The sequence below is a fragment of the Lissotriton helveticus genome, chromosome 7 (assembly GCF_964261635.1).
Source record: "Lissotriton helveticus chromosome 7, aLisHel1.1, whole genome shotgun sequence".
In the NCBI taxonomy this organism is placed as follows: domain Eukaryota; kingdom Metazoa; phylum Chordata; class Amphibia; order Caudata; family Salamandridae; genus Lissotriton; species Lissotriton helveticus.
In genome coordinates, this window is record NC_136068.1 from 1,408,885,555 (window position 1) to 1,408,900,440 (window position 14,886).

The window sequence follows — 14,886 nt, forward strand, 5'->3', positions numbered from 1 at the left end:
GGTTGCCGGAGTGGGTGGGGGAATGTTCCAGCATATTACCTGCAGAACAGAAGTGTTTGTTGTCCACGTTAGCAGTTGGGCGTACCGAGAAGGTAGTTGGGTTTTGATTCCTATATTTGCTGCCATATGTTATTTGTGCATGGATGTTGTGGATGATTGGCGCTCATTTTTTCCGTTTGAAATATGGGAGACGTAACTGAACCACTGCCCGCTTCGCAGTTCCGAGTAGCCTCCTGGAATATACGGGGGCTGAACAACCCAAAGAAAAAAAGACAGATACTGGGGTATCTAGACAGACACGGGATATCTGTAGCTATGCTGCAAGAAACTCATCTGATGCCTAGCGGCTCCCCTCCATTCGCTTCTAAATGGGCTGTGAGCAGGGTGTTCTCCTCCTATTCTAATTACGCTAGAGGGGTGGTAATACTGGTGAAGCGAGGAATACATTTCATTCCAGCTGGAACTGAGATAGATGCTGAGGGGCGCTACTGTATGCTATGGGGGAAATTACACTCACACACAATACTGTTTGCCTGTTATTATGGTCTTAACACGGATGACCCTGATGCTCTTCTCACCCTATGGGGGAAAATACAGGCTTTGGGGATAGACCACGTGGTGCTGGGGGGAGATTTCAACACGGCCCTCATACCCGCGCAGGATAGATCGCACCCACATGCCTCTCATTATACTAATACTCAGAGATCACTAATAGGAATACTGAAGGAGCACCGCCTGGTCGATTCGTGGCGACATATGCATCCCACCGCCAAACAGGGTACTCATTGCTCTGCGTTCCACTCCACATGGGCCCGCCTTGACTATATATTTGTCTCAGCAGGTCTATCCCCATGGTTAACCAAAGCAAGTCACCTGGCGCGCACATACTCGGACCACTCCCCGGTTCTCCTCTCCCTATCCATTCCCCTCACTACTCCCCCTTTCCTAACCTGGCGCCTAAATCCCGCACACCTGACTGACACTGCATTCACGGCTGAATTAGAGCAGGAAATCACGGAGTTCTTTGAACGGAATATTAATTCAGTTTCTAGTCTCACTACAGTTTGGGAGGCCTTTAAGGTGACAATGAGGGGGAGCTGTATCGCCAAAGGGGGGGAGCTCTCAAGGCGCTGCGAACAGACATACACAAGCTTGAATTAGAGCTCCGTCAGCTGGAGCGAGAAATGGCGAAGGGAGACTGGGACGGCGCAGTACATGCTCAGATCAGGGACAAACTGAACGAATACTCAGAAGCAGCGGATAGGGAAGGCAAATTTCTGGGTAAGCCCTTTACTGCTCGGGTATATGGTGAGGGAGACAGGCCTGGCAAGGCGCTGGCCAATGCAGTCAGGACCCCTCGATATCAAAATTATGTCCCGACTTTATTGGACAAACATGGCACACCGCACCACGATACCGTGACACAGCTCCAAGTGTTAACTGAACACTACACCTCGCTTTACACCTCACATAGGAACGACACGCTCAATTTGCAGGAATATCTAGAGGACACTGCTATTGCCTGGCTGGGACCTTCCCAGCAAAAATTCCTTCATCATGAGCTTGAACTTGATGAGATCAAAGATGCCATCATGTCCATGAAGTCAGGGAAAGCACCGGGGTCGGACGGCCTTCCGATAGATTTTTATAAATCCTTCTTACATGTACTAGCACCCATACTGAAACAGGTCTTTTATGCGGCATTGGAAGAAGGCTCACTCCCCCTCACGATGCGGGAAGCATTAATAACGTCGCTGCTGAAACCAGGTAAACCACCCGAACATTGTGATTCCTTCAGGCCCCTCTCACTATTGAATACAGACAGCAAGATTTTAGCTAAAGTTCTCGCCACACGTCTCAACCTCCTTATGGAAAGACTCGTCCTCCCAGATCAGGCGGGGTTCGTTCCGAACCGTGCCACGTCCCATAATTTGCGTACCTTGCAAGCAGTGCTGCAAGATATTAACCCCAGGTGCGAGGCTGCTGCCATTTTCCTGGACGCTACAAAAGCGTTTGATTCCCTGGAGTGGGACTACCTTCTTACACTGCTCGAGAGGATGGGAGTCCCCTTCAATTTTCTGGACTGGATTCGGCTGTTATACTATAAACCCCAAGCTACGGTGCTACTCAACGGTGCGCGCTCCGCTCCGTTTGAGATCTATCGGGGTACCCGACAGGGTTGCCCTCTGTCCCCGATACTCTTCGCTATCGCCATCGAACCCCTAGCCGCGAAGCTTAGACAACACCATAAACATCGTGCACTAGTCTACCCGGAACGGCAACTTCTGATTGCACTGTACGCTGATGACATGACCCTCTACGTAGACAATCCACGAGATAATCTAAATCCCTTATTGCGCGAGATTACTAAATTTGGGGCTATAGCGGGGATACAGATCAACTGGGCGAAATCTGCTATGTTCCCCTTGACTGACAAGACCTCGGAATTTCCTCTTGACTACCCACTGGTGTGGGAATCCGATGAAATAAAATATCTAGGAATCAAAATCACTAGGAATAGAGAGGACCTTATCCGAGCTAACTATGGGACGGTCCTGGACAAATTGATAGACAGCGTTACACGGTGGCTACATCTTCCTCTATCCATGGCGGGCCGCATATCACTTATCAAGATGGTGGTCCTCCCCAAACTATTGTATATTTTTACGAATATTCCCTATAGCCCGGGGTCCTGCTTCTTTAGGGCCCTCGACTCCCAGCTATCGCGACTGATCTGGGGAGGCAAACAAGCTAGACTTAGTTTGAAAACCCTGATGCTACCTTACCACCAGGGAGGGTTTGAAGTCCCGGACTTCCGAAAATATTACGATTGCGCTCAGGGCCATTTTGCGGCGTACTGGTTCCATCCCCCTCCATTTATGGCCCACCTGGCGGTTGAGGATGGTTATATGAGACCAGACAAACCCTCTGGGTATCTCTACACTACGGTCAGCATGACCGACAGAGACCCGTCTACTGTGGACTGTACTGTCAGAGCCTGGAAGCGCATTGCGGGGCATATGGGAGTACTATTCGCCTACTCGCCTCTAATGGCGGTGGCTAATGACCCCAGAGTGAGTATCGCCCGAGAAGAATTGGGGCGTAAATTCCTTGCCAAATACGCTATAAACACGTGGGGAGATCTTTACCTGCAGGGTGCCTTCCGCACAGCTGTGCAGATATTTGGGGACAACACCCCCACGATGATGGATACTTTCCTCTATGTCCGCCTCCGACAAAACATAAAATCCGTCACGCCCGATTTTCCGGACGAACCAGAAATCATGGCGCCTCTGCACTCCCTGCTCCAGGCCACGGTCCCGAAGCATGTAGTCTCCATGTTGTACAAACATGTCCAGGTGGCTCCTTCGCCCCCCTCCCTTAGAGCCCGGCAGGACTGGGACGCTGACCTACCCGAACCCATATCGGACGAGCAGTGGGAGACGAGCTGCTCTCACACACATGCTGTAACCGGAAACACCCGTCTCCGACTGATTCATTATAAATTCTTGCACCGGCTCTATTTCACGCCGGCAAAATTGCACCGTCTAGGCCTCAAAGGCGACGATAGATGTCTCCGATGTGGCATCCCGGGGGCAGATTTTATACACCTAGCATGGGGATGCCAAGCAGTCGCCACGTACTGGGTGGAAGTGTTTGACGCTCTCTCGGAAATGCTCGGACTATCCATAGACCCTTGTCCTAGGTTAGCGCTGCTCGGGCTAGCTCACCTTGCTGTTAAGACGAACCGCAAATTTTTTGCACTGAGCCTCCTCCTGGCCAAACGTCAGGTGGCATGCAGATGGGGCAGAGGGAGGGCGCCTAAATTTAAGGATTGGTTGAGTTGCATGGCTACCTGGCAAGAACAATTACATAACTATGCCGACCTCTTACCACCTAAATCACGACCCAAAGATCTATGGGGCCCTCTTACCTCTTACCTACTTCACTTACACAATGATGAGCATTCTGTGGAAGAGGATAATTGAGAGGTAGACTGTAGAGATAACTGCTCCGTTCACACACGGGGGCTATGCCCATTCACACACTTTCAAAAGCATTACCCCAACACGCGCCTCTAACATATGCTACCCCCTGCTGGACATGGCTTACTTTGGGACCTGCGTAAATGAACACGCGCAGCGCATACTGTTACGCCCCCCCTGATCCATAACATACGGAACGAGATGTGACGGGATTACGGGGTGACGAAAGTCCTCCTCTCCCCCTCTCACCTCTTGTGTTATTCGGACTTGGTTCGGAACGGATATTCTCATTCAGGCAATCGTCCACTACAACACATCCATAGCACGACACAATATCGCACTCTCTGCATGGCAAGCGAGCACAATACCTTCCCCGTGGTTGAGTCAACATTATTGCGGCAGTAATGACACGGCCAGCATTGCCTGGCATCCGATGCAGGATAGTGACTTCGACCCTGCGCCCCCCCGCGCAACTGCGCTCCATCATTCCACTGCTCCGATACGGAGGCGTCGCTGGGGGAAGGAAAAGGAAATGTTATGTTGTTATGATGTTTTAAATGTAAAAAATAACCTCATTGCTTTGCTGCTCAAAGCCCACAGTGTAATCAAGTTGATCTCCTGCAATTTTCTTTATGACCCATGTTTCATACTAACGCGGCCGGCCCGGTTGGGTTGTAGGCGACTTGCTGTGTGCATCCCATGACCTTATTACGACTGCATGTCCATCCTCTTACATGAAACTGGGGAAGCCGGCCCAGGAATGTGGGTTGTAGGCGCTGAGCTGTATTACATGTGTTTATGACCAATAAAGGTTTTCAAAAACAAACAAAAAAAAAAACAAAAAAAAAAAAAAACTTTCTTTCCCACAAACACACTCCAGCAGGCATATATTTTCAGAATCCCTAAAGAAAATATAGCCACATAATGACAAGGACCTAAACACTTTCTTCTAGGAATATGTGATTCTAGGTGTCTCATGAGTGTTGAATGTTGTGATAAAGAGAGTAGCCTGAGAAGCTAGGAGAAAATAAAGAATTTTGGCTTTTGAAAGATCTCTTATCCTTAAATAGTTCTTATCCTTAAATAGTATGCAAAGTGAAGTAAATGGTAAGTGCAGTGAGTGCTAAGTGAAGGTCAGGTGCCTAGCTGTACCAACTGGACTATTTCTGAACAGTTCAATGTCCTCATTTTGGACAATTTGATGTGTCATTCTGAGCATAAGTACGTGACACAGCTTTTAAAGCACACAGGTAGAATCACACTGTATCATATTCTCCTAGCCCTCAAAAACCTATGCATGTAGGGCAAATAAAGTTAAAATAATTTAAGGTATGAGTACCATTTTCAACTGCCTGCAGCTGGCTATCTCATGTAATTAATAATCATTACTCATACAAGGGCCTGCTAGGTCAGTTAATATATGCTTTCCTCTAGAAACGTTGTTATTTGAAGCAATCAAGCGATTCACCAAAAACAAGTTCAGGATTAATATGCAATAGGAATACAAATATGTTTTTAGGTGCAAATAATCTTCTAGATATTAAATAGAACCTTGTCCTTCGGCTGCTTTACTATGAATTGTGAGTCAAGAGGATATTCTGACCTGCAAGATGACCCAGTGCCCCTCCTTGGCAGCCAAATCCAATGCTTGCTCAGCTACAATTTCTTGACCTTGTCCAAGGGATACATTGTGGAGATTCATGTTGTCAAAAGTATATCCAAGTTTCTTTCCTGTGAAAAAAATATTTGATTTTAGAGAGAGTACATTAAACAAACAAGTTTTCTTCGGTTTTGGGCAAGCAGAGAATATCAGAATCCATCAATTTAGATGCACGTTTTAAACTGTGAGGACTACAAATATGGAATGTAATGCAGCATGCAAACTATAAATTATGAGTTTATTTTATTTCTGTAGTGTTTGAATGTAAGGCAAAAAATTATCAAGTGGTTAATTTAGAAACTTAAAAAATTAAATGCTGTGTAAGAAGTGATTCAATGATAATGATAAAAAATAGGAAAAGGGCATCTTGTGATACTTAGCAACACACGCAAATTCTGAGTTTCAGGGGGACTGACATTACACGTATGAATATCCCAAGAAATTGACTTTGGGGCTTTTTCCTTCTGCAGTATACATAGTATTGTCCTTTGAGATTTAGCATTACTTTTCTTGAACTAGGAAATAAATCAAATACCAGTACAAACCTTTTCATCAAGGAATTATCTTGAAAAATAAACAAGAATATTGATTTGCTCTCATGACAAAGATGTGGCTAAATAAAGACAATGCTTAAAGAGTTGATGTACAGCCATCTTTCCTCTCACAAGAGCTATCTTGCCTCACCAGCTTCCAGTTAAGTATATTTGTTTGCATCTCTCAAACATAATTTTTAGCAAGACTAATCTAAGTCAAAGAAATATTTCTATTAAATGTAATGCTGTAATTGTTTGTACTCTGACCATGAAACATAGCGCTAATTTAGTTTTATCAACATAGCAGAAAAGAATGCCATTCTGAATGAGCCATATAGACAAAGACGCAACAACAAATTTCTTTACAATGTACATTTCTAATGATTCTTTCCTTCGACATATAACTAAAAAACCTTGACAGTGTCCTGCATCAATAAAAAAACTCTACTCAGTTTGTGAACTTCTATTTTATTAAAATATGAAATGTACAATCTTTAAAACTTTCAGAATATTTGTATAAATTACTGTAAGACCTGATAGCCTTAGGATGGTCTTCCCTCTAACTTTTGGCCTACATCCTCCACTTTTCTGACCTCTTTTTTGCAGGCTTTAGGACTCTCTGCACTTTACCACTGTTAATCAGTACTAAGGTTCATGCACTCTCCACCTTAAACATTGTAATATTGTCTCATCCCCAATTGCCATATTTAATGTACTTATAAGTCCCTAGTAAAGTGCACTACATGTGCCCATGGCCTGTCAATTAAATGCTACTAGTGGACCGGCAGTACGTATTGTACCACCCACTTAAAAAGCCCTCTAACCATCGCTTAGGCCTGCCATTGCAGAGACTGAGTGTGCAGTTTACATTGCCATTTCAACCTGGCAAGATCAACCTTGTGCCAAGCCCAAATCTTCCCTTTTTGTACATATAAGTCTCCTCTAAAGTAGACCCTGGACAGCCCACATGGTAGTGTGAAATGTACACACAGTAAGAGAGGCAAGAATACAGAGACGTCTAGACAAAGTATTTTGGTTAGTCCATAAGCCAGAGCAAGGTCACGATTTCAAAGTAGTCATAAATCCTTTTATTCGTCTTTTATTGGGTTAGCAGATTGTGCAACACAGCCAAAGCATTTCGCCCATGCGGGCTTCTTAAGGGCAAAAAAATGAGATTATCTTGGACCACTATTACTTCAGTACACTTCTAGACCTGTTAAGACTCTGCCAGGAAACAGGACTGCTGTGCTGCTAAAGGACTGCCACTCTGCTGGACTGCTGCTTCGCAGGACTTTCACCTTGCTGTTCTGCTCTGCTGCCTGTTATTCTCATCCAGCTTGAGAAGGACTGGACAAACATCAACTGAACCCAGAGTGGCTCCATGGGCTAGCTGGCTGACCTCTCTGAAGTATCAGGAATATAAAAGACTTACCTGCTTCTGCACTTTGACTTTGCTATCTGTGAGTTTTTCCTGCTAAGTGGTGCCACCCTAGTCCTGAACCGTTGGAAGTCAGTCCTAAGGTGCTTGATTCAGTAAACCCCACGCATCCTCTATTGAACCAGCACAGTTGTATGTATCAGAACTGGGGCATCACTCCAGTTGTTTGGATCGCAACCAGCTCATTGCTCCTCTTGGGTGGCCAGAACCAGTGTATCACCCTCGCTGCGGGTTTTAGCCCGACACATCACCTTTGAAACCACCACCGCAAAAGGTTACTGCATCTTCCTCAATGACATCCTCAACAAAAAATGACCTCATCGCAGCTCATCAGAGCAGACGCATAGCAGCTGCTAGGGGTATCAGGATCGGCTCATCACCCTCAATGCGTGGATTGACACAGACGCATTGCAGCGCTTCAGTTGCAGCCTGCATCTTCGATGCTGACACAGCCAGGATCAAGGCACTTTTGTTCAGCAGGCCACACTGCGTCCCTGTATCCGGCTCACACTCAAGCTCTTATTGCTTCTAAGTTCTTTTTCGCAGTTAATTCCCTAAAAATCCGGATCACTGACATAATATCGAGGGACATAATATCGACTATCAAAAATATTGGTGACAAAATATCGACAGACAGAATATCAACTTTGTATCTACAAACAGGTAAGTACAAAAATATTGAGTAAAAAATATCGTTTACAAAAATATAGTTTATAAAAATATCGACTTTATTAAAAACAATGTTAAATTAAATTAATATTAAAAATTAATTACTAAAATAAACTTAAAAATACTTCAATTACCTTATAATAATTAAATAATTAATAAAAGTTATCAAACCATTTTTTTACAATCATATTTGTTAAAACATATATATATAGTAAGATAATATAATTAAAAAATATCCAATATTATTACAGTAGGGTAGCGGAAGTGTAAAAATTACTATTCCCACTCCAGAGAGTGCAACAGTAGGGAAAGCGTTGGATAGCGTAGGGATAAAAATTACTATTCCCACTCCAAAGAGTGCAACAGTAGGGAAAGCGTTGGATAGTGTAGAGATAAAAATTACTATTCCCACTCCAAAGAGTGCAACAGTAGGGGAAGCGTTGGATAGCGTAGGGGTAAAAATTACTATTCCCACTCCAAAGAGTGCAACAGTAGGGAAAGCGTTGGATAGCGTAGAGGTAAAAATTACTATTCCCACTCCAATGAGTGCAACAGTAGGGAAAGTGTTGGATAGCGTAGAGGAAAAAATTACTATTCCCACTCCAGTGAGTGCAACAGTAGGAAAAGCGTTGGATAGCGTAGGGGTACAAATTACTATTCCCACTCCAGAGAGTGCAACAGTAGGGAAAGCATTGGATAGGGTAGGGGTTAAAATTACTATTCCCACTCCAAAGAGTGCAACAGTAGGGAAAGCGTTGGATAGCGTAGGGGTAAAAATTACTATTCCCACTCCAGAGAGTGCAAAAGTAGGGAAAGTAAATACTTCTTATATTATTTAAAAAAATATAAATTAATATGTAAAAAAAATTAATTAAAAGTAATTACCAATTTAATATAATATAATAATTAATCAATTAAAATTACAAATTACAATTAATTTTTACAATTAATTACCTGTTCAAATTAATTACAATTTTACAATTAATTAATTAACAATGAAATATTAATTAACAATTAATTCAAATTAAATACAATTAAATACATTTAATTATTTAATTATTTATGAATAAATTACTTCACAACCTATTCCCCTATGAACTCACAACCCGCTACAGAAAAGAAATTAGTAAAATTAACATAATTAGCAATTAATCAATTAAATTAAATTAATTGGCAATTACATTTTAATTAAGTACCCATAAATAATTAATTAACAAATAATTAAAAAATACAAATAAATATTTTTATATATTTAATAAATTATAAATAAATTACTTCCCACCCAATTCCCCTATAAACCCACAACCCGCTACAGAAAATAAATTAGTAAAATTAACATAATTAGCAATTAATCAATTAATAAAAATTAATTGCCAATTAAAATTTAATTAGTTACCAAATATAAATTAATTAACAATTAATTTAAATTAATAAAAAATTAATAACAATATATAAATTTACATATTTAATGAATTATAATTACATTACTTCCCACCCTATTCCCCTATAAACCCACAACCCGCTACAGAATTAAATTACGCAAAAAAAAATAATCATTAATTACAATTAATTATAACATAAATACACACTTTTCACACATATAATAACATAACAAACACTATAAAAAATTCGATATTATAAAAAATTCGCTAATTTTAATAAACTATATTATATACTTCGATATTTTAACTTTCTATATTTGTAACATTCGATATTACATTACTTACCTTCAAAACGATATTTTTGATGTCTATATTCTGTCCATTCGATATTTTGTCCAGCCTATATTTTGGACTCGATATTATGTCCATTCGATATTTTGAAGTCGATATTATGTCTGTTTACCTACAAAATTCATATCTCAAGTTCCACTTATTGGATTTTTGTCATTTTGGTCTTGTTTTATTTATTAACTTATGTTCTATGTTTCTAACCTGGTGTGGAATCTTTTTGTGAGGAGTTTCCTCTGTTTTACTGTTTGAGGTGTTGCTCAAATATTTTACACATTACCTCTAAGTTAGGCCTCACTGCTCTGTGCTAAACTACCAGAGGGTGAACACAGGTTAATTTAAGGATCTCCAGCTTCTTAGGATCACACTGGGACTGGTTACTAATACTCCCTTGAGAATTATGTTGGTGGTCTTTTGAGAGTGTCTTATTTTTTAAGTTTTTCTTCTCGCTCTTTCTTCTGTTGGAAACCCTAACCACCACTGTGGGATTACCCCACAACCTTCACCCCCAGATACCTTTTTGGACACTCTGGTGATAGCAAGGAAGTCTGCCTCCTCAGCAACCTTTCTGTGGTCAGCCAGGTTACTGTCAACTAGGTGCTGGTGCAACTCCGTAAAACAGAGACCAAATAGCAGCAGTAGGAAGCTGGCTCTGTATATAGTATACCAAAGTAAGGTAGAGTGTGCACAGAGTTCAGTGGATCCTCAAAGGTTGGCAGGGTTAAAAGTAGATAATACCGTACTCTCTATTTGTGATAGTGTGGGTGAACAGTAAGGCTTTATCAGAGGATAGTGTTAAGCATTCCGTGTACACTCTCAGGCAAGACATGATGTCACACACTCAAAGACTGAACTCAGACCAATTTGTTTGTATAAGAATATTATTTAGTTGTATTTTATTTCCAGAACCAAACAAGTCTGGTACAGGTAAGTGAAATAATACTTTGCAGGAATAATAGAGTTGAATGCAGTTGTAAGGAATTGGTTTGAGTCCAGGTAGGTCAATTATTCAGAAACAGTTGAAAATACTTTTCAGTTACTTTGTATTTACTGTATGATTACTTTTTAGATCACTTTTCAAATTACTTTTTCTACTCAGTGTCATATGCCTAGATATCACACTGCGAAATTTCCTAAATAAAAGGCGAGCCAATCTGTTTTTTTAAATATAGAGGGGCAGATTTACAAGAACTGGCACATCCCTGCATATGAGCAGGGACGCGCCAGTTAAATTGTGACACGTAAAAAACACTTGCGCCACCATGGATGCACCGCATTTACAATGCAGCGCACCGTGGTTCAAGGATAGACAAATGCGTGACGCATCTTGTCGGCATAAGGGCTGGGAATTACTGGAGTGGTGTCGCAAGTACAACAGAACTCCAGCAATGGTTAGGAATGCTCTGTCACTTTTACAAGACTTCCTTGCGACGGAAGGCCCACCCTGCATACATTATACCTGATGCAGGTATAATGTAGTGCAGGGCTTTACAACGTGACACATCTCCCTAGATGCGTCACGTTCTAAATATGTCACATAGTGTCGCATTGTTTACGACGACGCTGAGTCACAGAAGTGATGCAATGGTTTTGTAAAGATATCGCAAGGGGTTTGTAAATCTGCCCCACAGTTTCTTAAGTTTTCATACAATTTTCCAACTCCACATTTAGAATTTTTTTCACAGAAAAGCAGTCAATGTAACCCTATAGGAAGGAATTAGGTTATCTGTTTACAGGTAAGTAATTGGTTTTGGGAGTTGAGTTCATGGGTTTAGAGCAAGATTTCCCTCAGGGTCAAGGATGCACTCAAAGAGCACCCTTACTGGCACTAGGATGGCCAGGTGCAGAGTGCTGAGACCCAATGCTATCCAAAGGGGGATAGGGGGACTCCGGTAGATGGCTGCTCATGAGCAGGCCACAAGGTTGATGGAGCAAATCTCCTTGACTTAAATTCAGGGCTCAAAGGGGTTCAAGTTAGCACACAAAATGCACCTACAGCGGCACATTGGTTGCCGGGTGCAGAGTGCTGATTTGGCGCCAGGTGCCTTTTTGTTTTCAAAAGGAGCTGCTGGTTTTGGATTTTGACTGCAGGCTCGGTTCAGGAAGTCTTATGGGAGGACCCAACAGGTGGGCAGGTAATTTGAGGGTTTGGGGACAAAGGTGCACCTCAGATCCCCTTCTCCAAGGTGCAAGGCGGCTCGATGCAGGGGTGTCTTTTGAGGTTAAATTTCACCTTACGGGTCACTCGCAGTTGGAGGGGTCTTCGTGGAGAGGCTGCAGGCGACGTAGTCCTAGCAGGGTCAACACATGGCGGACTTGGACTCTGGAGCACTGGGGGACCCCGCTGGGACCAGTGGGTCACTCAGACTTGGGACGTTTGCGACGGGTGCAGTGGTGTTTCCAGGTGTCGGGTTTCTTTTCCCTCAGCAGGCTCAGAGTCTTTCTTTGGTGATTCTGTTGAACGGAGCAGCTGTTCACAGGAGATCCAGTCTTTGTTGAAGGCAGTCAGTCCTACCAGGGGTTCTGGAGGTAACTGTCTGCAGGAGAAGGCAATTTTAGGTGCAGGATTTCTGAAAACTGCAGACAAGCTGGTAGGGCCGGGGCCAAGTCAGTTCTTCTCTGCAGTCTCCTCTGAAGGGCATGGTATTTTGTCCTTCTTTAGAGGTGGTGGGAATCTGCCTTCTTGGTTCAGGGATGTCCCTTAAATACTGTATTTAGGGAGTGTTTTAGGGGTCTCGAGGTCAGAAGCCAATGGGCTACTGATCTTAGTGTGACTACACCCATGATGTGCTCCCCTCATGTGGGGCAGTGGGAGCAATCACTAACCCTGATTGGAGAGTGGTTTCCATGTGCAAGATGGCGGGGACTTAAGAGTGTGCTTCACTTCGCCTCCCCCACCTGACAGGTGGGGTTGGCAGCGGTTGGCACACCTTCTGGACTGTTCTTATTTTTCCTGCCTGTACTCCCTCTAAAACAGGTTGAGACAGGAAGGGGGCCGGCTCCTGGTAGCAGCAGAGGCTGGGGGTCGCACTAAAAAGGCAGCCTGGCCTTCGAAGCTCCCCTGCCACAGATGGCTCTTCCTGACCTGGATAAGGTGTGACCACCTCCGCCCAGGAAAGGCTTTGTTTCTGGGCCTAGGGAGTGAAGGCTCCCACCCCTGGGGTCCAGAAACATGTCTTGTGCTGTGTTTACCAGTCAGAGTACTCACCAGAGGCTGGTCGTTTTTGAGAGGTCATCTCTAAGATGACCTCTGAGTGCATGGTATAATAAATCCCCACTGGCATCAATGTGGGTTTATTATGCTGAGACACTTGCTGCCATACTTCGCAGAGTTCAGTAAAGCCATTATGGTGCTGTGGAGTTCGTAATGACAAACTCCCAGACCATATACTCTTTACGGCTTTACTGCACTTACAATGGCTAAGAATGGACTTAGACACTGTAGGAGTGCAGTGCTCATGCAACTGTACCCTCACCAGTGGTATAGTGCACCCAGCTAGAGGGGTGTCTTACCTATACCATAGGCAGTGGTTTGCAGACATGATGATGATGATGATGCTGTAGGATTTATAGAGCGCAACAAATACCCGGGTGTGTCTGGCGCTGCCTTTAATATATACCGATCAGAATGGACAGAGGAGTAAAAAATTATGCTATAAACAACCAAGTTTTAAGGCCCTTTCTAAATTTTGGGAAGCTGGGCTCTTTTTTTAGCGTGGTGGGCAGAGAGTTCCATAGGCTAGCAGTTGTAGCTGTGAAGCACAAGTTACTACTTGTGTAACGATATATCTGTAAGATACATTAGTTAGTATTAGATTCCTTACCTTAGAATATCCCCAGGCGTCAGACTGGATCCGGAAATTTTTGCGTAGCAGTACCCTTGCACGTCGGTAGGCGTCGCCTGCGGCTCCGCGTCCGTCGTCATTGACGTGGGCGCCGTGATGACGTCGTCGGAGTACTTAGACGCCGCCTCCGCGTCCTGACGTTAGTTCTTAGACACAGCTTTTCCGCGCCAGAAACGCAGAGCCATGTTAAAAACCAACACTGGTGCCATTGAAACTAGGGCCCTGAAAGGGGTAACCCTAACCCTAGATATCAGTTCGCAGAACGGGGAGGATGGGTGGGTCGGTAAGGAATCTAATACTAACTAATGTCTCTTAGAGATATATCGTTACACAGGTAGTAACTTGTGCATCTGAAAGAGACACGTTAGTATTAGATTCCTTACCTTAGAATAGATACCCCAGCAATACCAACCCCGGTGGTGGGTCTGCGAACCAATAATCACACCAGAAAGTCCTGGAGGACGGAACGGCCAAAGAAGCCATCCCTCCAGACTTGGCTGTCCAGGCAGTAGTGTCTTGCAAACGTGTGCAACAATGCCCACGTAGCTGCCTGACAGATGTCTTGTAAGGGCACTCCCCTGCCCAGGGCAGTGGTAGTCGCCGTGGCTCGGGTGGAATGAGCCCGCAATCCAACAGGGGGCTCCGTCTTAGCCAAGGAGTAACATGCCTGGATGCACAAGATGATCCACCGGGAGATGGTACTCTTGTGTACCGCTTTCCCCTTCTTAGCGCCCACGTAACCAACAAAGAGTTGGTCATCCACCCGGAACTGGCGTGTGCGATCCAAGTAGAATGAGAGCGCACGTTTTGGGTCCAGGCGGTGGAGCCGCTCTTCCTCTTTAGAGGGATGCGGAGGCGGGAAGAAGGATGGCAAGGTGATAGACTGCCCGATGTGGAAGGCTGTGACAACCTTGGGCAGGAAAGAAGGCTTAGTACGCAACACCACTTTGTCCGGATGGACAGAAAGGAAGGGTGGAGTACAAGAAAGGGCCTGGAGCTCACTCACTCTCCTGGCAGAGGTGATG

The 14,886-nt window shown here is 43.8% G+C and overlaps 1 protein-coding gene across 1 annotated transcript in view; it reads right to left on the reverse strand.

Moving 5' to 3' along the window:
* DNAH9 (dynein axonemal heavy chain 9) overlaps positions 1-14,886 on the reverse strand; it is a 1,695,107-nt gene that overhangs the window by 361,716 nt on the left and 1,318,505 nt on the right. The window contains exon 62 of the mRNA XM_078654721.1: positions 5,590-5,717. Within this exon, the coding sequence (XP_078510847.1) occupies positions 5,590-5,717 (128 nt within the window). The remainder of the gene's footprint in view (positions 1-5,589; positions 5,718-14,886) is intronic.